Raw genomic sequence first — 27,232 nt, 5'->3', positions numbered from 1 at the left:
GGACGAACAGTGTGTGCTTCTCACTTTTATACATATGTTTAGGCAGGTTCTACAGTCTTTGCCTGAATCAGCGGAAAACGAATCTTGAGCGCAAACACACTTTAACACTTTTAAGTGACTGTCCAATTACACATGCCACATTAGCTGTGTTTGCCCAACTAATTCACATTAGCTCCTGAGCGCTACTACGCTCACGAAAGACAAACACATTCTGGTGCTCACGCAGGTCTAGTAGCCTGTGCTGACGATCTCAAGTGGGTTTTGGTTAATTGTTAATAATTGTTGAGAGTAGAAGTTCACACAGAACGACCTGATCATGGATCTGCTGGAAGGTGACAGCTGGTGGCTTTTCTTTGAAAAACTCATTAGACAGTAGTAGGCTAATGTTTGTGACATCCTCTATGTGACGTTTTCAAGCAATGACAACTACACTCTATTCTACAATTAAAAAAAAAAACTTTAATGGTTCTTTACCATGCCACATTAGCTGTGTTTGCCCAACTAATTCACATTAGCTCCTGAGCGCTACTACGCTCACGAAAGACAAACACATTCTGGTGCTCACGCAGGTCTAGTAGCCTGTGCTGACGATCTCAAGTGGGTTTTGGTTAATTGTTAATAATTGTTGAGAGTAGAAGTTCACACAGAACGACCTGATCATGGATCTGCTGGAAGGTGACAGCTGGTGGCTTTTCTTTGAAAAGACTGTGAGTGACACAGCAGAATGTCTCATTCTCGAGAAAATGGGATTAGATGTCTCATTAGACAGTAGTAGGCTAATGTTTGTGACATCCTCTATGTGACGTTTTCAAGCAATGACAACTACACTCTATTCTACAATTTAAAAAAAAAACTTTAATGGTTCTTTACATGTAGCAACAGTTCTATTTAGAACCATATCAGCCTGAAGAAGCCTGTGCTTAAATTATTCTTTGTTTATGGTCCTTATTCCCACTTCTTTGTTTTTCAAGTCTGTAACTGTCAAAGCCACCTCATTATTGATTTTCAGGAGCTTAGCCATAAAACAATATTTGATATTTAGCAGTAAATGAGAATGTGAAGCTGGTTTACTGAAATATATCTGAACAAACATTAGTGCTGAACTTCATGACTTTTGGCTATTTTTAAGTTTATTATGTACTGAATGTGCCATCCATGATAACAGAGAAAAATACAGATGTATGGGAGAAATGGAGTGCTTTATATTACATTACAAGCCTGTATTCTACATCCCTGAATGAAGTCCATTAAAAGTCACTTTTTAGGGATACAAGCAAAATTTTTGAAGAGCTCACCTTTGAAGACATGCAATTTAACATCTCTGAAGAAATTAACAAAAAAATTACAATTAGAACAAGACAGAATAATTTAAACACATCTCTGACACAAGTCTGCATCAAATAAATACAAAACTACAAAATATGAAAAAAATAAAAACAGTATTATACATATACATAGTATTATACATATCATACATTATATTTTGTATGTTTGATTATTGCTTTTTGCATAGGCAGTGCATTAGTACCTCTAGAAATGGTTAAGTCTTACCCAGCCAAATCGTGGGTTGGCATGCATCATAAAATCATTTCCAATCATTTAGATATTACATTAATACATCCCTTCAATCTTAACTATGTTTTATGATGCTGCCTCAGGGAAACAACCCCATTTTATGCACCACAATTTTGCAAGTACATGATGCATATAAAATTAGCATTGGATGGTTTATAATGAAGAGAAGACTTTGATGATTTCTTGGTCACATTATATTCTTGCAGCCATTTTAAAATGTATTTGTATGTTAGGAGGAATTATTTAAATGGTTTGTTACCAAGAAGCAACATTGGCAGAAATTAGTTGTTAGTATTCTAACATTAGCATCTTAATTATTAATTTAGTTTCTTTCTCTCTCATTGTTGCATCAATACTGTACCTACAAAGGACGCCCCAGAATATATGTTGTAACATTGTTTTCATAATGCATACAATAGGGTCTTAACATTCATCAACCTCACAAATAATAACTTTATCAAGTTATAAAAAAACATTCATCCCATTTCTATTAATATAAGGCATAAAAAGCTCATGCAGCTCAGTTCTGCAGTTAGTAAATTAGTAAATAATCAGTTACATTCAAGCATTATATAATCGTACATTTCTTTCATATTTAAAATACATGTAAACTCATTGTTTGTCGTTTGATTTGACTTTGTTATATGTTAGACCACCCTGTGTCTTACATCTTTCACACAGCCGCAGCTTTTTTCTGTCTGTACTCCATCATCCAGCAGAACAGAAGAGGCATCTAGAAATAAAACACATGGATATAGCAACAGTTGGCGCAACAAGACAGATGTTTTACCTGTGTGCTTTCCTTTTCTTTTCTTTTTACCACCCGACAAAAAGAACATTGATAAGTGTGTTCATTCTCTTCACATATAAGAAACATGAATGCCATTTGATCTCAAAGCTGTATTTCATTGGATTATAGATTCATTCTTTAGTTTTAATACGTCAACATAATATCAGCAGTAAATTATACAAAAAAGGCCAATTGATTGTGAAGGAAATTCAAGTAATTATTGTGTGTCTTGTTTTCACTTTACTGATGTTATACTTACCCTTCATTTCAGAGATTTCTTTCTCTGCATTTCCATTTACAGTTTGGGCTTGTTTTCTGTCCACCATGTCAGTCCTCACTTGTCCTAGAGTCCTGAGGAGACACATGGTGTCAAATGCTGCTTCCCCTCCCTCTGACAGCAGCTCCAACACCTGTGTACACACATCACAAACAAATGTATTAGTCTTCACTCACTGACACCAGCACTCAGTTCTGGGAATGAGATATTAGTGCATTTTTACCAGATATAACAATGTATAAAGAACTTAAAACCCCTGACAAAAAAGATAAATCAGATGCATAAAATTCAAACGTTGAAATGCACATATTTACAAACCTGCAAACATTTGTAGCTCTTAAGCTCACTCAGGTTTTCCTCCAAGAACAGCAGGTAGATGCTGAGGTCATCATAACGGCGAGTGGTAGGCTGCAAATCCAGCACGTGACCGAAAGCAGGCAGTAGGTGGTATGGACGGAGGAACTGAGCGCGCTGGTGCTGACGAGCAGGTTGGAAGGCAGCGTAAACCACAGCCGGTACTAACAGTAAATACACCACCAGATTCATGCAACTTAGCAGGCGGAAAACACCCACCGCCACCAGCTTACACTGAACTGCATCTGGCACCACACTCTCATTTACTAATATACCTGCAGACAAACACAAATTCAGAAAAAAACCATCAGAAAATTATTAGACACACACTCTCACATGTTAATATGCAGAAACACATTATTTAGCACACACCTCTGCGCAGGTTACAGGAGAACTGATCACTGGGTGACACCCAAAAGATGTAGTAGGTCAGATAAAAGCAGGCCAGCAGTAAAGTGAGGAATGTTAAAACCCGACAAAGCAGATACTTTGCAGCCAAAGCCCAAGATGAACGCTTTGTCTTTAAATACTGCTCTACAAGAGGGTACTTAAAACAAGCTTCAGTCATTTCAAGACCACTGAGAGAGAGAGAGAGAGAGAGAGAGAGAGAGAGAATAGAGGGGTTTAAGATTAATTTTAAGATCAGCAGAATCAGAATATTAAGGATATTTAAATATTTGGGTTATGAGTGAGGAAGGAAAGGAAATAGAAAGGAAGCTTAAATAGCAAAGAAGTCCGTTGTTCACAAGCATTCATACAGGAAAATTATTTGAATATTTCTTTTGATTTGAAAATTAATACTTTTATTCAGCATGGATGCATTAAATTGATTAAAAGTGACAGTATAGACATTTATAAAGTTAATAAAATGTATAAATAAATGCTGTTCTTTTGAACTTTCCACACATAAAAGATTCCTGAAAAAAATTTAAAAAAGATCCACTGTTGATAATAATAAGAAATGTTTCTTAAGTACCAAATCAGCATATTAGAATGATTTATGAAGGATCATGTGACACTGAAGACTGGAGTAACAGCTACTGAAAATTCAGCTTTGCCATTACAGGAATAAATTACATTTAAAAAATACTGTAAAAAACATTATTTCCATTACATTTGTAATGTTTAATATTACTGTTTTTACTTTATTTTTGATCAATTAAATATTTGGGTTATGAGTGAGGAAGGAAAGGAAATAGAAAGGAAGCTTAAATAGCAAAGAAGTCCGTTGTTCACAAGCATTCATACAGGAAAATTATTTGAATATTTCTTTTGATTTGAAAATTAATACTTTTATTCAGCATGGATGCATTAAATTGATTAAAAGTGACAGTATAGACATTTATAAAGTTAATAAAATGTATAAATAAATGCTGTTCTTTTGAACTTTCCACACATAAAAGATTCCTGAAAAAAATTTAAAAAAGATCCACTGTTGATAATAATAAGAAATGTTTCTTAAGTACCAAATCAGCATATTAGAATGATTTATGAAGGATCATGTGACACTGAAGACTGGAGTAACAGCTACTGAAAATTCAGCTTTGCCATTACAGGAATAAATTACATTTAAAAAATACTGTAAAAAACATTATTTCCATTACATTTGTAATGTTTAATATTACTGTTTTTACTTTATTTTTGATCAAATTAATGCAGCCTTGGTGAACATACAAAACTTTTTTTTAAAACTCTTTTTTTTTTTAACTGATACAGATTTACTGAGTCTCAGTCTGGACCTGAGTTGACCTGGAAGCAAACTGACTTTTTGGAGTGTTTAAATATTCTGAATGAATTCAAGCCTTTGTTTTTTGTACAGTGTATCAAACATTGTATTTCTCACAATTCAAAACTTCAGGTTGCCATCGCAGCTAGATTTTCGAAAATGTTCAGTTCACTACACCTGTGTGGGTCTTCTGCAATGTCTTTGTCTTGTTTGGTTGTGAGGCTCTTGGCGAGGCGGATGGCACGGTTGTAGCAACGGTCAAGTTCCTCCATGATAAAACTGAGGTCAGAGGATAGGGAAGGGGCAGCCGTGAAGCGCCAGAAGAGAGCAGGAATATACATGAATGTGGCAACCAGCAGAAGGATATAAGGAAAGAACTGCAGGTAAAGAGACAGAGAATAAGACAAAAACAAAGCAACAAAGAACCTCTTTGGATATGTCATTGTTGTTCATCATTACCTTGTGTAGATGAAGGGGGGCGCTATCAGGCCCATTTTCTGTAGGGTGATGCTCTACTGCAGCCCAGCAGAAGGAGTCCACATATGCAGCCTGTCTCAATGTGAAGTTAGTGGGTGGAAAACATGTGATCTGAGTACCTAAGAGAGAGGAAATTACACAAGAACTTGTCATTTTCATATAGCTTAAAGGCACAATATGTAAGATTTTTTTATTAAAATATCCAAAAACCACTAGAACAGTGTTATATATTTTGCTGACTTGTGTACTTACATTATCCCAAATGTTTCGAAGAATGTTTAAATCCAGAGAAATAAGCAATTCAGACTGCTCTTGTCGGAAGGAGGGACTTTGTAGAAAACGAAGCGTTTGAGAGAGGCGGGGCATAGAGGACCTACAATAATGTACAGTATTTGAAAAAGAATGTGTTTTTTGAACATTAAAGCATGTCAACATATTCTGTTACACCAAATACACAAAATAATGATCTTTAAAAAAGCATCATATGACCCCTTTAATATAACTGATTTTAGTTGGTACCCCCCCCAAACCATTAATTCAGGTTTCACAACAGACACATTTCTCATAAAGTTTAACGAATGAGCAAGTTAAACATTAGGTAGCAAAACTGGTGACATATCAATCAGAATCTCTGCATTCTAACAACGGAGAGAGGAGAGAGCTGAGCCAATCATCTACAGGGGTTTTATACTTACAAATACAGTATAATTACAGTACAGTACCAGTACATTAGATAATGGAAATTTTACTATTCTGTATGTACAGTAAACTGTAGCACATGTAGAACTATTGTACACCTTCAAGCGCGTGACTGTCAAATTTTATTTGTAACCGTTTTTTGTGTAGGCTACTGCATTTTTGAAATGACTGCCTAGAGATATAGCTAGTCTTGTGTCAGGAGACCAAGAAACTGCTATAGTACTGTATACTGTAATGAAATTTGGCCAAAAGTGCAGAGGATGCTAAATTTACTTTTTTAATTGTATTTTTTACTGTACTGTATTGTGGTGCATGCCAAGTTCATACAATTCTTTGGTATTTGAATTTTTCTAGTGCTTTTCATCTACTGGACGATTACCTTACAGTAGTAAAATGAAAAACAAAATTCCCAAAAGTGAATTATACATCTTTATCTGTAATTTAATTTATGTATACTGTAATAGACATTGAGCAGCAAAAATAATTCCTGAATCCTAGTAAGTTTTTTTGTTACAGTGTTATTGATTTTTCAACTAGTTACATGCAAAATCTTTACTTGTCACACAATTTCTAAAAGCTGACACTCAAACACCAGAATCACACACCAAATCTGCAAAACCATACACTAATTCTCGGCCTTTGACTCAGTTTTCAATTTCATAAAACACTTTTTGCAAAACACAACACACAATTCTCTATGTAACACACAAAAATCTAACAGGAATTAATATTATGGCAAAGGTGTTTGCAAAAGTTTGCTTTTGAGATGTGTTTGCGATATTTTGAATGCAGTGCTTCATTTTGCAAGTGATGTGAGGCATTTTGCATTTTGTGTATGCAATTCTTGGATTTGTGTGTAAAGTTTTGAAAAAAAAGAGGCAAAGTTTTGAAAAATGTGTGTAAGCAGTTGAAAAAAACCTGTAAGAAAAACTAACTAGATTGAAAAGTTTGAAAGACAAATTATAAACAGTATAGATTATTACTTAATGGTAATACAATATTTGTGAACACAACTGTGTATGTCAGACCATAAATCCCCCAAAACTATGCATGGGGGCTTGCTTTGGTGTTGCCACCCCTCATAGACCCCATGCCACCCCTTTGCCACCCTAAAAAATATTTTCTAGATCCGCCCCTGATTGTGCCTTTAAGTCATAACAAGAACTATGTGATGGACATGAGATTAATCTCATCCAAAAAATGCTCAACTATGCTACTTAACAGAAATACAAGGTGCTTTTTGCATGTTTTTATGAGCAAAAGATATTCCTGTGTATTATGTTGGTGTGCTTTGTGATAATTAGGTCTATTTATAAATGTCTTTCAAACACTCATCTTAAATTCATCATCATAAAACTAAGGAAAATTGCTTCCTTCATAATTGACAGACTACTAATGTAGCCTACCTAAATGTCTGTGAAGTATTGCCAAAAGTAGCACAAAAGAAGATATATTGTAGAACTTTGGTAACCAAACAGTTCCACTGTATGGAGGGGAAAAAACACTGAGACTCTTCTTTTACATTCTGCAGATAAATTAAAGTCAGTTTTGGAATGACACGAGTGAGTAAATGACAGAATATATATTTTTGAGTGAACTTTAACAACTCTGAGTGTTACTGATTTTAATATTATAATAAAAGTAATAATATTATTATAAATTAATACAGTCAGTATTTATTGCAATTTTTATTAAAAACTAGTATAACAATAGAGCCCAACCATGATGACAACCATCTTGTATGGATAATGTTGCAACTTTTAACCAACAACCTACAGATAAAAGATATTCTGAATTCAATAGCATCAAAGATAGTAGAAAAGAACATCCCAGCTAACAATGTTTTGTTCACAGAACGTTATGGGAACGTTAGTTTTTGGTTCACAGAACGTTCTTATTTGGTTCCCAAAAAAATAACCAACTGGAAACCATATGGGAACGTTCTGTGTTTGTTGAGATTATGCTCTTTTTCTGTTTTAAATTTTGTGAAAAATCTCTTTTGTCTTAGGAAGGCAGATCTTTGCTAAGCATTACACTCTGGTTTAGTTGTGATTGAAGAAGTGTGTCATTTCTGCCTCCGCCTCCTTATACCGAAACAGATAACACGCCCTCGACTACACTGGCTGAAATAAAAACACACCAAAGATAGCTATAATGGTCACAATGAGCGTGGCAAAAGACTGGCCGCAATAATTATTTAAACTTCAAAAAAATATATATTTAAAGTGCATTTATCCTGCAAAATACGATGTTAACAGTTCGCATGCTTTTGCATTGCTGCATGTGTGTCATTATGTTTTGTTTTGTGAACGCGCACATCGCTCCTGACGCATCTCCAAGCAGTGACGCGCCCATTCTGGATTTACACACAAAACCGATTAGCGATTGGCGTCGGTCTTTGTTAAAAAAAAAAAATCGACATAAAGTTGTGTGAAAACACGCCCTGCAACGAAATATTACAAAACATTATTGAAAAACAATGGAGTAAACGTCGATTTAGCGAGTGTCTTTCAACAATTGGCAGCATTTCTGTTCCAATCAGCAAGACAACCGAGAGATAGATAGGCTATGCGCTTCATGATTATCTGTTTGAACCTGTTATCCCCACAGGTTTAAGCCTTTTCGTCTCTATCAGATGTTTCAAATTAAACACTACTGTTGACTGTTTTCCCCCCCGCAAATTTCGTTATATTCAAAAAATATTTTTACTGACCCACAGAGACTTCTTGTGCAAAGGCGAGTGAGATGAGTAACAAAGGAAGCCCAACCGCGATAAAAGTGACCAGTTTGTCTGTTGCCAGTTCCAGGCGCACGCCTTTATACTTAGAGTCACTCTGCTCTTTCAATAAAAAATCAGAAAACACATATTCGGTAGCAACGCGTGCTATTGCCATTGTTGAGATGGTTACAGTACGTGTCAAGTGCACCACTACTTCCGGTGGGCAGGGTTTCGTGCACGATTCACCAACCAATAACAACAACACCAGAGGGAACTGTAGAAACCTTATTCAGATTGATTCAGTTGTCCAAATAAAAGCATTTTAATGAGACATAAAATCAAGTGTGAAGTGTGATACAAGTATGATTTTATGAGACAAAGAAAACAGACCCATGACAAACAAACCTGTTATTAAATAAAGGCAGCAATAAAGTACAGAAATGTAGAGAAGGCTAAATGCATGGAACTACTCTTTAATTTGTTATGCAAGCATAATTTTTTGCCACTTCATGTAAATGGGCAAAAGTGCAAAGCCATATGAAATGATTAAATCATGATATACCTCATTGGTCTTATTATTTGAAGAAAAAAAAACTGCATGGAAAAATTCTATTTGATTATGCTTTTATTTAAAACGAAATGTTTCAAATTAAGAAATAAAAGCAATATTCAAGTCATTATGAATGAATTATCTGTATCTGTAACCAGTGAAATTGGGAAATTTCCCTGACCTGACTTTGCTGAGAGACAAAGGTTAGGTAAACCTCAGACAGTGAAGATACGTCACACGGGTTTGCCAACCGCCAATAAAACACCAAAGAAGAAGAAGAAGAAGATACGGAAACACTGACAAATATAGGGGGAGAAGGTAGCCATAGTGAGAAGAAGAAGAAGAAGAAGATACGTCACACGAAGACTCCATGCAGCTTTCACAAGACCGTGGTGTGGCTTCCCACAACTCTTTCTGTCTGTGACATTGACCCTGCCATCCCATGAACATTGCAAGCATTTTGAGAGGTGTTTTGACAGGTCAGAGCCACCGTACAAGCGAACGCCAAAATCCAGAATGGCGATTGTCAAATTCATCAACTTCGTCTCGCAGTACAAAGCACTGTATATAGATCCTTGCACACGGAGTTCACAGAAATTGGTGGTCTTCTTTTTAATATGTGGCTCTAGTATCGCTAGCAAAAGCATCAAACTGAGCCACTGCTCTAGCTAAAGCATCAAACTGAGCCACTGACATCCTGAAGTAAACTTTGAATCGCCCGGGATAATCCCGCTGCTCCTGAGGGGGAACTCTCCGTCTCTATATCTCAGGATTGGATGGACCCAATATTTCCTTTCTTTTTTTAAGAAGCGAAAGGACAACAAAATCATCCTCACTGCTTGAAGACTCCATTTAGTGCTGTTTTGCGAATTTTTTTCGCAACAGATTGATTAATACGCATCGGACTCGGTGTGCAAGGTTTCTGTGCGTGACGAATTTTTAGGATTTCGAATACGAAAAAACGCATACGAATTTAACACCTCTGTTGTCCACACTGATTTGTGATTATCTTGTTTTTCAAACAGACATCCAAAATGGATTTCAGTGAAACCTCAGCTTTATTGACTTCAGTGAAGAAACAAGTTGCAAAAGACAGATAGCAAGAAAAAGATAGCAAAAAAGAAACTGCAAACATTTTGTGAAGAAAGAAAGATGGATACAGGAAATATTTTTTATTTAAATGCTCTTTTTATTATTGTATGTAGCCATCTTTGGCACTTTGTATATAATATGTTTTTTTCAGTCGTGGAACAGGTCGAAGAAGCTGTGGTCGTCTGGTGCCTCCTCAAATGCCACCCCCTCACAATAGGCCGGGGGCACAAAGACTTGCAGGTCATCAACTTCTGTTTCAACACCGAAGAAACTGAAGCAGAAAATGACTGATATGTAAAACTGCAGGATACAATAACATGTAGACATCTTCAAAAACATTTTGGGAGAAACGTGAATTTAATCTCTGCTGTACCTGAAGAGAAGGTCCTTCTTCTCACCATAGTAGGAGCCAGAGACTGGCAAACAGCCACAGGAAGCGGTTGACATAGAGTAGTGAGCTGAAAAAGAAATTGGAACCCACCAAAAAATATTAAAAAGCATGATCATTAAAAACAATAAAATAACCAAAAAGTAAAAAAAAAAAAAAAAAGGTATTGACCATGAAGCTCAGGCAAATTTCCATTCCACATGCGAACTCTGAGTCCCTGCTCTGTGATGGAGGGGCTGCCCATGTAAATCTCAGACTCGTGAGTGGCATCGGGTGGAATCTCCATTAGGTGCTTACGGAACTGCAGAGTCTCCTTCTTGCAACTCTCGTTTTTACTGTCTATCTCATAAAGTACACCCTGTGTGGAAATAAAGTGCTTAAATATATATTGCTGAAAAAGCTACAACAATAAAAACTTGTGAATCACAAGCTGGAAGAGGAAGAGGAATAGAGAGAGTCAGAATTGCTGATTAAGCCTACCTCTTCAAAGTGTATGAGCACATCCATATAAGAAGTTTTGTTCACGTGAGCAGTGTCCTCCACAAAACGAAATTTATTTGCTTTGGAGTCATAACTGAACTCTCCAGATGCAAGGTCATGACCCCCTGTTGAAACCTGAATGTGCATTTTGCATGTGAAACAAAAGAGAACAGTATAAATGTTCAATAAAAATACTATTTATTTAGTTTTTAATAGTTCTGAAGTTTACAATAGGTTTTTGGTACTGAAACCATGCAAAATGCAAATACAATTTCAAGTCCTTTTTTCCACACTGCCTTATGTTAAGCAACTATTTTATCACACAGGCATTTTAAAGGGAATATGATCACTGTAGATGCCTTAAAATTAGTGTTTGTATTACTTAAAAAGACTTGTACAATCACTGAATTATAGTGTTTCATAAATGGTGAAACAATGAGGGCTCATGCATGTAATTGTTTGACACAGCATTTTTAAAGGTTGTCTCATTACAGAGCCAAATTGTACACTAACTGCATGCTATAAATATTAAACATCTCTGAAATGTTGCACACTCACCACTTTCATTGTTCCACTGGTCAGTGGTGGGGAATCTGTAAAAGAAATATTAAAAGTAAAATGTCTTCACATCAGCTACAGCTTCGGAGAATGTTCAGATTCAAAAAATGATTAAAATCAGCAATATTACAGAAACCACAAAGACAAAAAAGGCTCTTACGACATGGCTGGCGAGGAGACGAAGCCCAGGCGACAGCACAGAGGCACGAGAAAACCACACAGAGCAGCTTGACTATATGCATCATTGCTCTCTAACTTTCTTCAGGTCCAGACACATCCACAATCATTCAGAGAGTGCGCTTTTTATATATAACACCTGCACCCCATATAAATGCCCCCTCTCTTCTATCTCCTGGACATCCAGTGATGGAATAAACAAAAGATGTTGTAAGTGCAGAAAGCTGGACAGAATTGGCACAAATGACCATTCACAAGATAAACAAGGTCAAAAAACTGAATTTATACAAACAATCCCCCCCGTCCGGCACTCAGCGGTGCTGGCTCCATACTGGTGAACCATAAGTCCAGAGACAGTTGGTGTCGCATCACATGATTTTAGTTCATGTGAGGTGAGGAATACACTGAGGATGCTCTGACTGAACTTCTGAATCAAGGAAAAAAGAAAAGCAAACAAAAACAAAAGTCAGTTATACAGGTGTGAAAACAAAACCCCATCTGGTACTTTCTGTGTTTCAATACACTTGCAATACTTAGAAGCATTTCCATCTGATTTTTACTTCAAGATTTGACCGCAATCACCTTTCAAACCACAGAACATGTACATCACACAAGTAAATATGCAAGTATGTAAAAACAGCAAAAGTAAAAATGTGAAAGAAAGTACCAACGGCAGAAGTAAAGAAATTAAGTTCTTCATTATTTAAATTATAATGTTTCTTGTCTAGGTCTAGTTGGAAATTCTAAATAACTGAATTTGAAGAAAACGTTCTGGTCAGTTGTTTTGTCACTTATGTGATTTTACTTATTTTTGTACCACTGGCAATCAAACAAAATGAACACAAACTTCCAATTTAAATATAACTATTGTCAATTCTTTACACCTGAGACATACACAAACTCAACTTCATATCGAGCAACTTATAAGAATTTTGACTATAATTCATCGATTGTGTTTTCTTGTAAAGAGGACACAAGAAATTCCCCTAAACATTTGTAGGCCACTTTCACTATTGCTGTTTTATGCCAGGGATTGTCAGGAATTGGTTCTGACATTTGCGTTTAGATGGTAAAGATCCGGTTGTGGAAAATTAGATAATTTAGCTGATACATGTTGCGAAATCTGGATCTTTCAATTTCCAATCTTTATTCAATTTCCAATCATTCTTTTTCAATAACTGTGCTGGTGTCTGGTACAAACATGGTCTAACTGTACATTTTGTAAAGCAGACATGGTTCTTAAACTGGCTTTCTTAAAAAATAAAGCCTTAGCAAAATAATCTTTTCATTATAAATTTAAGATGAATAAATCATATGTATAATGAATACAAAAGCGGAGGTGCGTGGCTGATGCGCGTGCAGACTATCAGAGCCCAGATGTTGAACTGCAGTCACCTTCATGGGCTCTGTTCTGGAGTCAATGCGGGATGCTTGTAACTGGTGAAGCTTAGTTTATTTGCTTTCCCTGCTTGATGGCAGTCTTGTTTTCTAGGTAAAAGGGAACAATAAACCAGAAGGAAAACATGTAAGAATTTAAAATGCAAATCTAAATGACAGATTCAGACAGATTTACTATTTTCAGTTTTCCATATATCAATATTTCATTATAATTGCATCAATTTATTCATAGAATCAGGACAATGTTTTAAAATAATCATATTGTTTAAGAACTGCACACAATTTGTCCTTTGTGAAGCATTTGAGGCACACTAAAAACATTTGGTGAAGACAATTTTCACTCAGAAACTGCTAGTAAATTTAACAAACAATAAAGAAACAATGACAATCAATTCAAGTGAAATTTTGAAATAGACAGAAACTGAAATAGTATTTCCTTGTACTCCAATAATCATTGTTTTATTTTCAATTTTAAAAAAAATAAAACAATTCTACAGTGTACTTTAAACACAATAGTGCACTATTGGATTGGATTGGAAGTATGTCTCTGTTTTGCATTTCTAATACAACTACCGTATATGCATCTGGATATTTTTATATTACCTAGCAAAAGGTCTGCTGGCCCATGTGTGACCGAGTGGATAATAAGGATGGTGTACGGGGTGGGGCATAGGTATTTATTTCGCCCTATAAATAGCGCAAAGGTTGGCAGGTTGCGTAACTTCCTGACATTTGATCCTTTCCGTCTCCTTCCGGTGTTGTGACCCTGAAGCGCTATAGCGAGGTATGAGCGTGGCATTTGTTTAGATGCTGTAAGAGCTTGTATAAGGATGTTTTTGTTTTTTTACATGGTTTATTCTATGTTAATTGCAGAGAGATAACCCCCTGATGCAAGAGTGTGAGCGCGTGGGCTGTATGTAATATTATGCAAGTTGCGGATGCCGTGTTTCGCCTATAGCAACGAGCCGTATCACGCAGGGTTTCTATTCCATTCTATTATGCAGTGTTTCTAGTCCACTTTTGGATTACGGCAGAGGTATGTGTTTGCGTTAGATGGTTAGGTTTGTTATAGGTGCTCTTGAGGTTGTGGGTCTTTGGCCCAGTGACTTCTTCTTTTCTTCCCGCAGGTTTGGTTGATCTTGCATTCAGGAATTGTGGGTTATGATTTGAATATTTGACTTAAAGTCTAGACATCTTAAAATTGTGTTTCTCTCTTTTTAAATGGATATAACTGGGAAGTTGATCGCTTACTCAGAGATTTCAGTACTGATTGTTAATAAAAGTGTTGTTCTTGGAGGTCACGTCTCTGTTCTTCATTCACTAGCTACAGAACTTGTGTTGCTGTGTTTAATTATTTCCGTGGGTATCTAACCCCGGTGGCGTAGTCGGAATCAAGTTGATCATTGGCTATCGCTCTGTTACATCTGGCGTAGTCGGCAGGACATGCTTGTGTGAAGCGGGACTTGACTTCCAAGTGTAACTATATATATTTATTTATTTATCCTATCCCTAGCGGTTGTTTTTTTTTTTTTGGTGTTTCTATTGTGTGGCAAAACAGCAGTGGCCTGTAACTATTCAGCGGGAAGCTGTTTCGCTAGGTGATCGCTTCTACTGAGGACGACGGAGTGAGCTGTGCCGGGCGACTATGGATACGGAGTTGCAAGAGTTGCGGGACTTGGTTCAACAGCTAAGAACCGATAATCAACGCCTGTCAGAGGCCCAGACTGCTCCTATAGGAACTGAATCTACTAATGTTGTTTCTGATATTCCCAGCTCTTCAGCTCAGTTTAATGGGTTCCATGACCGCATGGTGTATGTGCCCAGGGAAAGGAAGTGTCCTGTCTTTAGAGGTACTGTGGGAATCGGAATAGCCGAATGGGTAGATGAGGTCCACGCAAGTATGCGGGCCCGGGGTCTTACATCTGTCGATCAAGCCTACTTTATTTACGATCATTTGGAGGGGGAAGCTAAAAATGAAATCAAATATAGATCTAGAGCAGAGAGGGAGGACCCAGATCGGATCCTTTCTATTCTTCAAGAAATGTATAGATGCCCTCAGTCTTATGTTGCATTGCAAGAAAAGTTTTTTTTCTTGTAAACAAATTGAGGGTGAGTCGTTACAGGAGTATTCTCATGCTCTGTTTAGACTTATGAATGAGGTGTTGGAAAGTGCCCCAGATACAATGCCTAACTCTGCCATACTGTTGAGAAACCAGTTTATTGAAGACGTTTTTGTTGTTGTTTCTCTTCAGCTCAGTTTAATGGGTTCCATGACCGCATGGTGTATGTGCCCAGGGAAAGGAAGTGTCCTGTCTTTAGAGGTACTGTGGGAATCGGAATAGCCGAATGGGTAGATGAGGTCCACGCAAGTATGCGGGCCCGGGGTCTTACATCTGTCGATCAAGCCTACTTTATTTACGATCATTTGGAGGGGGAAGCTAAAAATGAAATCAAATATAGATCTAGAGCAGAGAGGGAGGACCCAGATCGGATCCTTTCTATTCTTCAAGAAATGTATGGATGCCCTCAGTCTTATGTTGCATTGCAAGAAAAGTTTTTTTTCTTGTAAACAAATTGAGGGTGAGTCGTTACAGGAGTATTCTCATGCTCTGTTTAGACTTATGAATGAGGTGTTGGAAAGTGCCCCAGATACAATGCCTAACTCTGCCATACTGTTGAGAGACCAGTTTATTGAATATGTTATTGATCCAGCCCTTCGAAGGCCACTGAAACAAATTGTCCGAGCCCATCCATGTTATACTCTCTTGGATATCCGTAAAGAGGCTATTCGATGGGAGCGGGAAGGTATGTCTGTAGAGGGGCGGGCACGAAGTTATTCTGTACCATCACTGTGTGCTACGCATGTATCTACTATACCAAACACCTCTAGTACAGGTAATTATTCTGCTGAAATTGCTGAAATAAAAGAACTGTTGAAACGACAACAAGAACAATTAAATCAGTTTGGGGAACAGCTTTCCCGTTTGCAGAATCTTCCTAAGCGGCCTCCAGTACATCGTAATCAAGTCGTGTGTAGGCGTTGTCAACAGCCTGGCCACTTTGCTAGTCATTGTGATAATGAACGGGTTGAACCCCAACCACAGTCTCATTTCAGACAGAGGATAGGATCCCAGCAGCAGCTGTCGGAAAACTAACTCCCTCCCTCTGAGTCGTTGAGTCACGGTTCAGGAGGGGACAGCTCTGACTCGAGTAATTCTAACGAGGTAAGCTGCCTCAATGTGTCAAAATTAGTGGGTTCATGCCCATCAGTTATGGTTCTTATGGGGGTGGTCAGGGTGCCATGTCTGTTGGATACTGGATCAATGGTGTCCACAGTAGCAGAGGTTTTTTTTCCCAACATTTTAGTGAACAACTCCATTCTTGTAATTGGTTACAACTCAGAGCTGCTAATGGGCTTGATATACCCTATCTTGGGTATGCTGAAGTGAATGTAGAGGTTTTGGGAAAAGTTATACCAAATAAGGGGATCCTTGTTGTAAAAGACACACCTAGTTTGTGGTCAAAAACAAAAATTCCAGGTGTTTTGGGAATGAACATTATTAGTGAGTGTTATGATTTGCTGTTTAGTCAGCATGGTGCTTCTCTTTTCAGCCTCCCATGTGTCCAGCAGGCCCCTAAGGAGTGGCAACAGGCGCTCCAGTTTTGTCAGGATGCTCCCTCGTCTGTTAGGCCCAGTACTGGGATTGCAAGAGTTAGGGGTAGGTACCCTGTTCACTTACCAGGGGGAACCATGAAATTAGTGGCGGCTACCTGCTCTCAGCATCTTATTGACCAGTCTAAGACTGTTGTTTTTTAGCCATTTTCTAATGTTGTGCTTCCTGCTGGAGTACTAGTAGTCCCTGCTGTAGTACAGATGCTTAAGGGTACTGCTTATGTTCCTGTGATTAACGTTAGCGGTATGGATGCTCGTGTTCCTTCACGCTGTGCTTTAGGGACTTTGAAGCCAGCTCAAATAGTTAGCTTACCTGCTGGGGTTGAGGAGATTCCCTTTTCATTGGGGGTTGGGGAAGTTCAGGCTATGGTTGGTATGCAAACGGGGCAAGTTGGTAAAGTACAGCAGCTGATACAGTCAGTTGACTTGTCCACCCTCTCTGAATCAGAGCAGAGTAGGGTTATTGCACTGTTGATAAAGTATCAGTCAGTGTTTGCTACCCACGAGGGAGATTTAGGCTGCACTACCCTTATTAGTCATGAGATTCCTTTAACTGATGAGGTCCCTGTACGACAAAGGTATAGGCGTATTCCACCTGCTGAATATGAGGCGGTAAAGGCACATATAAATCAACTCTTAGAAAGTCAGGTAATAAAGGAGAGTTGCAGCCCTTATGCATCCCCCATAGTTTTAGTGAAGAAAAAAGATGGTGCTCTGCGTCTGTGTGGATTATCGCCAGCTTAATTGCAGGACTCGGAGAGACGCTTTTCCTCTCCCTCAAATTGAGGAGTCCCTTGACGCCCTTTCCAGTGCTCGCTGGTTTTCAACTTTAGACCTGGCAAGCGGTTACAATCAGGTGCCTGTTGAAGAGAAGGATAAATGTAAGACTGCTTTCTGTACCCCATTTGGGCTGTTCGAATTTAATCGTATGCCCTTTGGGCTATCCAATGCACCATTACTCTCCTGGAGCGTTCAAGGGATGGTAAAGAGCAAGTATTAATAATGACTGATGTTTTCAAGTTTACGCAGGCAGTTCCAACTTACGACCAGCGGGCTCCCACAGTGGCAAATGTCTTGAAGGAATGGTTTTGCCCAGCTCAAATTCACTCGGACCAGGGTCGAAGTTTTGAAGGGGCATTGATACAACAGCTTTGTGACCTGTATGGGATACAGAAGACGCGTACAACGCCCTACCACCCTCAAGGCAACGGCCAATGTGAACGAAGGGATGGTAAAGAGCAAGTATTAATAATGACTGATGTTTTCAAGTTTACGCAGGCAGTTCCAACTTACGACCAGCGGGCTCCCACAGTGGCAAATGTCTTGGTGAAGGAATGGTTTTGCCGTTTTGGTGTCCCAGCTCGAATTCACTCGGACCAGGGTCGAAGTTTTGAAGGGGCATTGATACAACAGCTTTGTGACCTGTATGGGATACAGAAGACGCGTACAACGCCCTACCACCCTCAAGGCAACGGCCAATGTGAACGGTTTAATCGAACATTGCATAGCCTCCTTTGTACACTTCCCAAATCGGCAAAAACTGACTGGACTAATTACTTGCCCCAATTGTTGTTTTCTTATAATACCACCATACATCAGACAACGGGTGAGTGCCCACATTTTTTAATGTTTGGCCAAGAACCTAACATCCACAGCCGACAGCAGGGACTGTGATGGACTGGATGGAGGAACATAGAGAGCGTTTGCAAGTGGCGTTTGATGGTGCTCTGGAGAGGATTCAAGCGGCAGCCCGGCTGAGGAAGGAGAGGCACGATCAGAAGGGGTATAGCTGCCACTTAAAAGAAGGACAGTTAGTTTATCGAAGGGACTACAGTAATCGAGGCAGGAATAAAATACAAGATGTCTGGAGCCCGACAAAGTACATGGTAATTCGAGCACCCACGGAAGGAGTGGTTTATTCTATTGCCCCTCCAGATAAACTTACACGGGTAAGAAAAGTACATCGGACTATGTTGAAGCTTGTGCCTGATGTTTTGCCTCTGTATCTTTCTCCATGTGTGGGCCCTGAGCCTTTGCGATCGGAGCATGTTGGGCATGAAGAAGAAAGGGAGGATGGACAATGGATTTATGTCCCACTGGCAGAAGAGTCCCTACTGTGACAGTTCCAGCTGTTTCTCCCCCTGGTCACACAGAGACGGTTGCTGGTCTATTGCATCCTAATGGCTGGCAAAAGGTTCCAGGGCAGGTGGCCGATATGCTGCCTTCAAGTGTCGAGGCATTAGACAATGGAGAAAATTCCCTACGCCGGTCAGCAAGAGAAACTGCAGGGAGACATTCCAACCCTCATCATTTGCCTAGGGCTGTGGAGAGCAGTGCAAATGGGGCTGCGACTTCTTTCCTTAGCCATAGTGAGGGGGTGACAGTTGTTTTTAGGCCCTGAATTTAGGTTATTTAAGCTTTTTTGTTTCTTTTTTTTCTTTTTAATTTGCCGGCTGGGCGTCGACACATGAAGGGGGGGTGGATGTGACCGAGTGGATAATAAGGATGGTGTACGGGGTGGGGCATAGGTATTTATTTCGCCCTATAAATAGCGCAAAGGGTGGCAGGTTGCGTAACTTCCTGACGTTTGATCCTTTCCGTCTCCTTCCGGTGTTGTGACCCTGAAGCGCTATAGCGAGGTATGAGCGTGGCATTTGTTTAGATGCTGTTGTTTTTTACATGGTTTATTCTATGTTAATTGCAGAGAGAGAACCCCCTGATGCAAGAGTGTGAGTGCGTGGGCTGTATGTAATATTATGCAAGTTGCGGACGCCGTGCTTCGCCTATAGCAACGAGCCGTATCACGCAGGGTTTCTATTCCACTCTATTATGCAGCGTTTCTAGTTCACTTTTGGATTACGGCAGAGGTATGTGTTTGCGTTAGATGGTTAGGCTTGTTATAGTGATCATTTATGTGTATAATTATTGTGTGATGTAAAGGATTGTGTAGAGTGGACAACGCTCTGTGTTTTGCGCTGTGACAGGTGTTTATTTGTGTTTTTTGGCCCAGTTTCTTTTCTTCCTGCAGGCTTGGTTGATCTTGCATACAGGAATTGTGGGTTACAATTTTAATATTTGACTTAAAGTCTAGACATCTTAATTGTTTCTCTCTTTTTAAATGGTTATAACTGTGAAGTTGATCGCTTACTCAGAGATTTCAGTACTGATTGTTAATAAAAGTGTTGTTCTTGGAGGTCACGTCTCTGTTCTTCATTCACTAGCTATAGAACTTGTGTTGCTGTGTTTAATTATTTCCGTGGGTATCTAACCCCGGTGGCGTAGTCGGAATCAAGTTGATCATTGGCTATCGCTCGGTTACACATGCATAACTATCCCAAAACAATATACAAAAGAAAAGGCCTTCTTACATTCTAGAATTAGCGATAGGTTTAGGTTATCATTACCATCTTGTGGATCATTTGAAAGCAACAGCCCCTTTTCCCCCCTGATCTAAATGTGTGCAAACTGGAAGCTACAGCCTCATCAGGCTATTGGGCAACTTCTCATACTTCAGCAGTTTTCTTCTAAGCTGAGTTCAATTTGTGGTGTATAGGCTGACCTTTAGGATTCCAGCACTGGATCAAGAATGCAGGATCAAGTATTGTTATTTGCTCTCTCTCTCTCTCTATATAGTTGTCGAGATATGTAAATGTTTCTTAAACTTGTCATGCAATCAACAAACTGTTTGCTGTTATTAATATTTTTAGTAGTAATATTTAGTATTATTAATAGCCTTCAATGATTGATAACAGAGTGTGTCTGACTCTCTTATCCCTGTGTCTTTTTAGTGCATGTTCAGATAAGGAGAAATTGTGATACAAGATATAAAACCAGACAAAAAAAGATACCATAGGAATCATAATATATGCCTATAGAGTGCATGTCTGATCTCATTTGATAGCCATTAAGCTGTATTTAGTCCATTTGACAAAACTTAATGGCATACTTAATGGCTTAACCAAAATCTCTAAGGAATGTTTCCAGCACCTTGCTGAATCTATGCCATGGAGAAGAAGAAAGGCAGTTCTGAAGGCAAAAGGGGGTCCGACCCCATACTAGCTAGGTGTACCTAATAAAGTGAGCACTGAGTGCACAGTATGTCATGATAACCCAGCTCAACAAAAAAAAAATGCAGTTTAAACATCCGGAGAAATGAGGATAAGGGAAAGAAAAGTTGCGAAAGAAAAAAAGGGGAAAAAAACACAATCGAGAGAGAAGTGAGATCATAAGTTTTAGTTGAGAAATCTATCAAAACTGGTGTGTCATAAGGAAAACTAATATACAGTATTGGATGAGTCAGGACTGAGAATAACAGCAAACAGAAATAGAGACTGCTGGAAAAATAGAAAAGAGGAAGAACTACTGGAACAATATCAAGAGGGAAGTTAATATCAAAAGTGTATTTATGACATTTTGTTTACATCGTAACATGCTATGCAAATGCATGGCTTTGCCTGCATTAAATGCACTTGTAATATATTATGTGTACATATATATGGTATGTTACATCTTCATGATGTATTCATGCATACAAAATCATTTGAGTCATATATAAACCTCCAAAGACATTGTGAGCCCCAGTGAAATCTGTGTGGGTGTCTGTCAGTTGAGAATTACCCCCTCCTACGGGTCACCGCGAAACAACAAGAAATGACAAATTGTACACCACTGCTCCGCCTCCACCTATGTGGTTTTTGCCCCCTCCAGTTGGCACAGAGGATCACTCAAGGGATTACCAGGAAGAGTCATGACGGGGTTTGTTACTTCCTTGATGAACATGCATATGGCCAAACTACGAAAATCACCCACTACTTCTTCTATACATTGGGTTTCAAACGTCTGAAACCATATTAAAAATGTAGCAAATCTGGATTTTTTTTTATTTTTTATTTCTTTAAAAATGTGAAACAAAGACACAATATGATGTAAAACGATAAATAAATATTTATTTTTCTGATCCTGCATTATTTCTAATTTGCAACATTGATCATGAACTGCTTTTCAAATAGTCAAAATGCTCTTTAAATCATCTAAAATAATGCTGGATCATTACATGATCACCAGGTTTTACACAAAATTCACAATTGCGTGCAAATTGAATGTAACTATTTCGGACACTTACATGTTATTTACAATTCAATGAAAATGAATGTAGAGAGCAAACTATCAAATGCAGTTAGTTAACTTAAGAGTGCTTTTTTGACACCTTTATATATAATTTCAGAAAGATTTAGTGCACATAATATTAACTTTAAATGTAATATCAAATAACACACTACAATTCAAACTATAATCAAGTACTTGTGCTTTGTTAGTCAACACATTAAAATAACTACTTTTTTAAAGCATGGCAAAATACTCTAATATAAAAAGTTTAATTTTACACTATTACAAAGTGCACTAAAAGTGGACGCTCTTAATGTACACTTAAGTGGCCTTTTATTTAATTAATATTATATTACCTGCAACTACAGTTTTTTCATATACTTTCAAGTACTCTTCAAGAGCACATTTGACACAATTAAGCACACTTCTTTTTCATAAGGGTATGCAGCTCTAGTGCTGTTGCCAATAACATGAAAGGGAGACAAACCAAATAGTAAGACATTCTTAAAAATCATGTATATTTTTCAATTTGAATTTTCTGCTGATTATATAATGTACATAATATATTAAATTGTATTTTAAATTAAATAGGTAACATGAATTGGCTCTCTATAATTACCTCTATAATTATGTGAACATACGTATGTATGTTCCTAAATAAGAAGTTTTTATCTCTGACAATTAACATCACTTGAGAGAGAGTGAGAGAAAAGAGTGACAGAGAGAGAGAGAGAGAGAGAGAGAGAGCAATGGAGAAAGGAAGTGTTGCTCAACTCAAAACTTCTGGTGTGAAAAACATGAAGTGAGACGCTCATGTGGTGCAACAGCGGTTTTGCATCACCAAATAAACCTCACCATTTTTACTCACTGTAAACTATACATGTCAACTTACATAGTAGTTGAGGTCTGCATGTGGGGCGTCTTCTGTTAAACAATGGTCATATGATTACCTCAAAATCCAGTGACACTGTGATGCATGTTTAAACTTCATGTCTTCACAGCCAATGAAATCGCCAGTGTCATTAGAATGGATATTCCCTCAAAAAGAAGAGACAACGAAAAAAAATTTTTTGTAGTATTCGGATATCCCAGGTTAGACAGACTGAAAGAAAGTAAATTCAATCAACACTGGGAATGTACACGAACAATCCAGAGGATTTCCTTTTAAAACTGTTGTTTTGTAATGTTAAATATATTTTAGTTGTTGCTCAAAGCCACATGCTAGAACTGAATTTCACTTACCATGTTTACCTGCTGTTTTTGACTTGCAGGTCAGAAATGTTTTGAATAACTGTAAAAATAAATAAATAAATAAACATTTATTTACACTATTATTAAACTTCTTTTGATTTCCACAAGCAGCAGGAACTGCAGAAAAACATAAAAGAAGAAAATTCCAGTTTGTTCAGCAATATATCAGCCACAACATGAAAACCACAGACAGGTGATGTGAATAGTATTGATTATATTGTTACAATGGCACCTGTTAAGGGGTGGGATATATTATGCAGCAGGTGAACAGTTAGTTCTTGAATTTGCATGTGTTGGAAGCAGGAAAAATGGGCATGCAAAAAGACCTGAATGACTTGAAAAAGGGCCGAATAGTGATGGCTCTACGACTGGGTCAGAGCATCTCCAAAACAGCAAGTCTTCCCGTTCCTGGTATGCAGTGATTAATACCTACCAAAAGACAACCTGCGAACTGGCTCCAGGGTCACGGGCATTCTGCTGTGCAACATAGGTCCTTGCATTGATGTGGATATTACTTTGACACATATCACCTACCTGCACGTCCACCCCTTCATGGCAAAGGTGTTTCCCTGATGGCAGTGGCCTCTTTCCGCAGGATAATGCACCCTATCAGAAATTGTGCAGGAATGGTTTCAGGAACATTCAGTTCCAAATTCCCAATCTGACCGTGCATCTATAGGATGTTCTGGACTAACAAATCCGATCCATGGAGGCCCCAACGGGATAAAAGATGTGCTAACTGCAAATAAATGTACAGGGGATATAGGGGTACAATGCATTAGTTCTAGAGCAAGTGAAACCATGATTTTTCTGTGTTTTTAATACAGATGTTTCGAATTTACAGATATTGTGGTCTCCTTTTTAAGAAGGTACTTTTTGTGAATTTACGGCCCAGTTGGTCATGGGGCAAAACAGAAATTTCGTTTTCTTGTAGAAATCAGCTGTTGAGTAAGACAACGTCAGAGAGAGACAGAGACTAGATCATGCAAGGACGCGTGGGAGGGTCTTCCCCATAGGGACTGTCCTGTGAGTTTCCATGTCTTCATCGGTTGTAAAATGTAATGCAACTACAACCTTCATATTAATTTATGCTTTATTATACTTTTATCATTTTATCATTTATTTATACTTTATTTTAACATGTTGACAAAAAAATAAAAATCTGCTACATGTTTGAAAACACTCTCTGATGTCAGATATACAATTCTATTTTGAGAGGGTACCATTTGTTTTAAATATACAGAAGTAATGTTGAATATCTTTTAACTGATGCTTTGAAATGAGTCTTGCATTTCATTTTCTTGTTCACATTCTATCAATTGCGTCTATACATCCTAATTTAGAATATCTTTTTGTCTCTTTTAACATTTTGATGTTTCCTTGATGTTTCATACTGGTAAAAAAATGTCTTTGGATGAAAGCGTCTGCTAAATTTAAATTATTAAATTATTATCATTATTATTATTATTATTATTATTATACCTTAATCCCTTTTTTATTTAGTTATTTATTTTTTGTCAGTGTCTCTATATTTGTTCGTTTTTTGTTTAGTCAGTTAACCTGTCATTTCGTTGTAAAGAAGTAGAAGTTATCTCTGGAAAAAAAATATAAAGAAAAAAAAAGTTAGAACTATACAGCCTATACATGAAAACATGAAAATACAGTACAATCTTAAAGATTGTAGCCTACTTCTTGGAATTGTTTGACTAGCTATACGCGTGCTGAAAAAGAAGAACACTGGCATTCCCAAAAGAGCGAAACCGAAACGATAAGAAGCGAATATAAGATGATATCTCCAGTGCACCATCATCTCAAATCACAGCTGGCGACTGAGCAATCAAGTGCTGGTTTTCAAACCGAGGTAAGAGACGATATCATTTGAACTTTCTTATTACCTCTTATTTACAGCAAAACTTACTAGACTGAAAAAATATAGGCTATCTTTGTTATTATTATGTAATAAAATTCCAAATGTGTACGGTCTCTTGTTTAGCCCACGTATCAGATTCAAAGTGCCTTAACTGTATTGTTATGTGAAAAGAACTACTGAGACTACTGGTTGATCTCTGACGTGAGATTTGATCGATAAAAACGTTGGCGAATAAAACTGATAAACCGTGTGTCTTATTATACATCATTGTATCGGCATAATATTGAAGGTACCACTACTTTGAATGATATAACAGTTTCACTTTACATTCTCCCAGATGTTTCGGCGGTGTCTGTCTCCTCTTTGCATCCTCATCCTCATCTGTATGGTGTCCACAAACTCCTCTTCCCCTCTTGGCCACAGGGGGGCGCTGTCCTTCTCCAATTCATTGCGCCTCACACGCACTATTCGCGCACGCGTCCAACAACTGCTGTCCCGCTACGTAAGAAAACTAAATGCTATTTGCATAAAAAGGCCGAAACATATTAACGACAAAACGATATGTATTGTCACATTTTTCCACTTTGTATCGAAATATTCACACTCTGCGGTTTTGTTTTCACAGAAACAACAGCTGTTTGGTGACGAGCTCTTTGAATACAGAGAGCTGATGCTGAGTTCACTTCCTGCGGTGACGGTCAGTTATCAGAGCTGGCTACACATGCAGGTGCGCATCATATCTTTATCACGTGTTTAGTTAGTTATTTTACTGCAACGGGATATATTTTAACAGCATGTGTTTGGTGGTTCAGGACACAGAGCGTTTGCGTTTGGCCTCTCACAACCTCCAAACCTTCTGGACTCACCTGGAAGTTCACCGGCAGCAGCTGGAGAGAGAGAGGGATGCGACGAAGGGAAGAAGAGAGCAGAGAAGAGGCAAACGAGCAAAGCCCCAGTCCACCTTGCGCCAAAGATTTGTTAGTCTGCAAATAGATCTGCGGGACCTAATGAAACAAGTCAACTCTCAGGTACAAGTGCACACATGTTAGATGCTTAATCACTTCCCAGCCATCAGTAGCTAATTTAGTGATCTCATAGACACAATGTCACAACAACTCCCATGATCAACTCATCATGACCCCCGGCCCTTTTAGTTGCAGAACGAGGGTGCTCTTACCAGAATATCTCTAAAAATCCCAAGGGGATTTTTTTTAGTGTATATAGAAACTGTTTGTGATATATTTATATGATATCTAAGAATAACAATAAAGACTTTGGCATGTAGCCTAGTGTTTTAGTCATATTTGTCTGATCTTGTGATCTCTGTGTGATCATTTTCTTACTGGTAGAGCAAATAAATTCCACTTCTTTATTCTAGTTTTTTTTAGGCTTCTAAATAATAGTATTACATTAGAATATTACTAATATTATAATAATATTACAATATTGCAACAATTATGTAATATTCTAAAGCCAGGGTTACAGCCACATGTTTGAAGATCAGATATTAAAAACATTAAGAATTTTCTTGAAAAAAATTATATATATATATATACTAAGTAGTAAAGTGTTACCAAGAAAATCCAGCTTTTTACAGATGAAATTATGCTGAATCTTACAGATTACTAATGTTCGCTCTCTATCTGCAGTTGAACAGTCTTAGTATCACTGCATCTACAAAATCCCCACTTCTCCATACCCTGCACGCAACTTCATCTTCCAGTCCGATTCCCAGCATGCATCATTCCACAGAGAGCACCACTGTACTCCAGACCCCAACTCGGACGGATAATCCTCGCAGCTCTGCACACTCCTCTACACAATCTTCTACTTCAGTGATGGAGAAGACCTCTGTCAGCCTCCCACAACCCACCCTGGCATCAGCAGGCTTTATTTTTACGGGAGGATCTGTGGACACCCAGCAGACAACAACAGCAGAGACGTCCCGCTGGATTCAGCATCTGAGAGGGTATGTGATACTGAGAGATCTGGAACGGTACTTGAGCAGATTGGCACGAGATTACGCTGTGCTCCAAGCCAAATACTGACAAACACGCAAGTAAATCAACAAG

At 38.1% G+C, this 27,232-nt stretch overlaps 3 protein-coding genes across 3 annotated transcripts; 1 reads left to right on the top strand and 2 right to left on the bottom strand.

Annotated features, from left to right (window-relative positions):
• Positions 1–1,519: 1,519 nt before the first annotated feature.
• Positions 1,520–8,792, bottom strand: panx1b (pannexin 1b). Its single transcript, XM_016560658.1, has 7 exons — positions 8,612–8,792; positions 5,182–5,318; positions 4,900–5,099; positions 3,369–3,574; positions 2,961–3,271; positions 2,625–2,775; positions 1,520–2,308 (listed from the first exon to the last, which is right to left on the bottom strand). The coding sequence occupies exons 1-7, from the start codon at positions 8,790–8,792 to the stop codon at positions 2,223–2,225; spliced, it is 1,272 nt and encodes a 423-aa protein (XP_016416144.1). The 3' UTR covers positions 1,520–2,222.
• A 1,579-nt stretch (positions 8,793–10,371) lies between these two features.
• LOC107746385 (ependymin-like) lies at positions 10,372–11,995 on the bottom strand. The gene is made up of 6 exons (XM_016560587.1): positions 11,846–11,995; positions 11,686–11,720; positions 11,128–11,262; positions 10,819–11,005; positions 10,633–10,717; positions 10,372–10,530 (listed from the first exon to the last, which is right to left on the bottom strand). The coding sequence occupies exons 1-6, from the start codon at positions 11,928–11,930 to the stop codon at positions 10,407–10,409; spliced, it is 651 nt and encodes a 216-aa protein (XP_016416073.1). The 5' UTR covers positions 11,931–11,995; the 3' UTR covers positions 10,372–10,406.
• Positions 11,996–25,497: 13,502 nt separating this feature from the next.
• Positions 25,498–27,232, top strand: LOC107746434 (uncharacterized). Its single transcript, XM_016560657.1, has 4 exons — positions 25,498–25,662; positions 25,786–25,887; positions 25,973–26,188; positions 26,810–27,232. The coding sequence occupies exons 1-4, from the start codon at positions 25,498–25,500 to the stop codon at positions 27,206–27,208; spliced, it is 882 nt and encodes a 293-aa protein (XP_016416143.1). The 3' UTR covers positions 27,209–27,232.

This window comes from Sinocyclocheilus rhinocerous, unplaced genomic scaffold, assembly GCF_001515625.1.
Source record: "Sinocyclocheilus rhinocerous isolate Xijiao unplaced genomic scaffold, SAMN03320098_v1.1 scaffold77, whole genome shotgun sequence".
NCBI lineage: Eukaryota > Metazoa > Chordata > Actinopteri > Cypriniformes > Cyprinidae > Sinocyclocheilus > Sinocyclocheilus rhinocerous.
Note: the sequence above shows the minus strand (reverse complement) of the source record. Positions and strands in the feature narration are given on the sequence as shown.

Coding starts and splice junctions, on each gene's coding strand:
- LOC107746434 (XM_016560657.1), top strand. CDS start 25,498: ATGTTTCGGCGGTGTCTGTCTCCTCTTTGCATCCTCATCCTCATCTGT. Junction 25,663..25,785: donor AACAACTGCTGTCCCGCTAC/GTAAGAAAACTA, acceptor TTGTTTTCACAG/AAACAACAGCTGTTTGGTGA. Junction 25,888..25,972: donor AGAGCTGGCTACACATGCAG/GTGCGCATCATA, acceptor TTGGTGGTTCAG/GACACAGAGCGTTTGCGTTT.
- LOC107746385 (XM_016560587.1), bottom strand. CDS start 11,930: ATGATGCATATAGTCAAGCTGCTCTGTGTGGTTTTCTCGTGCCTCTGT. Junction 11,263..11,685: donor CCAGTGGAACAATGAAAGTG/GTGAGTGTGCAA, acceptor ATGCACATTCAG/GTTTCAACAGGGGGTCATGA. Junction 10,531..10,632: donor AAGAAGGACCTTCTCTTCAG/GTACAGCAGAGA, acceptor TTTCTGCTTCAG/TTTCTTCGGTGTTGAAACAG.
- panx1b (XM_016560658.1), bottom strand. CDS start 8,792: ATGGCAATAGCACGCGTTGCTACCGAATATGTGTTTTCTGATTTTTTA. Junction 5,319..8,611: donor TGCACAAGAAGTCTCTGTGG/GTCAGTAAAAAT, acceptor CCTCTCTCTTAG/GTACTCAGATCACATGTTTT. Junction 5,100..5,181: donor CCCCCCTTCATCTACACAAG/GTAATGATGAAC, acceptor CTTTACCTGCAG/TTCTTTCCTTATATCCTTCT.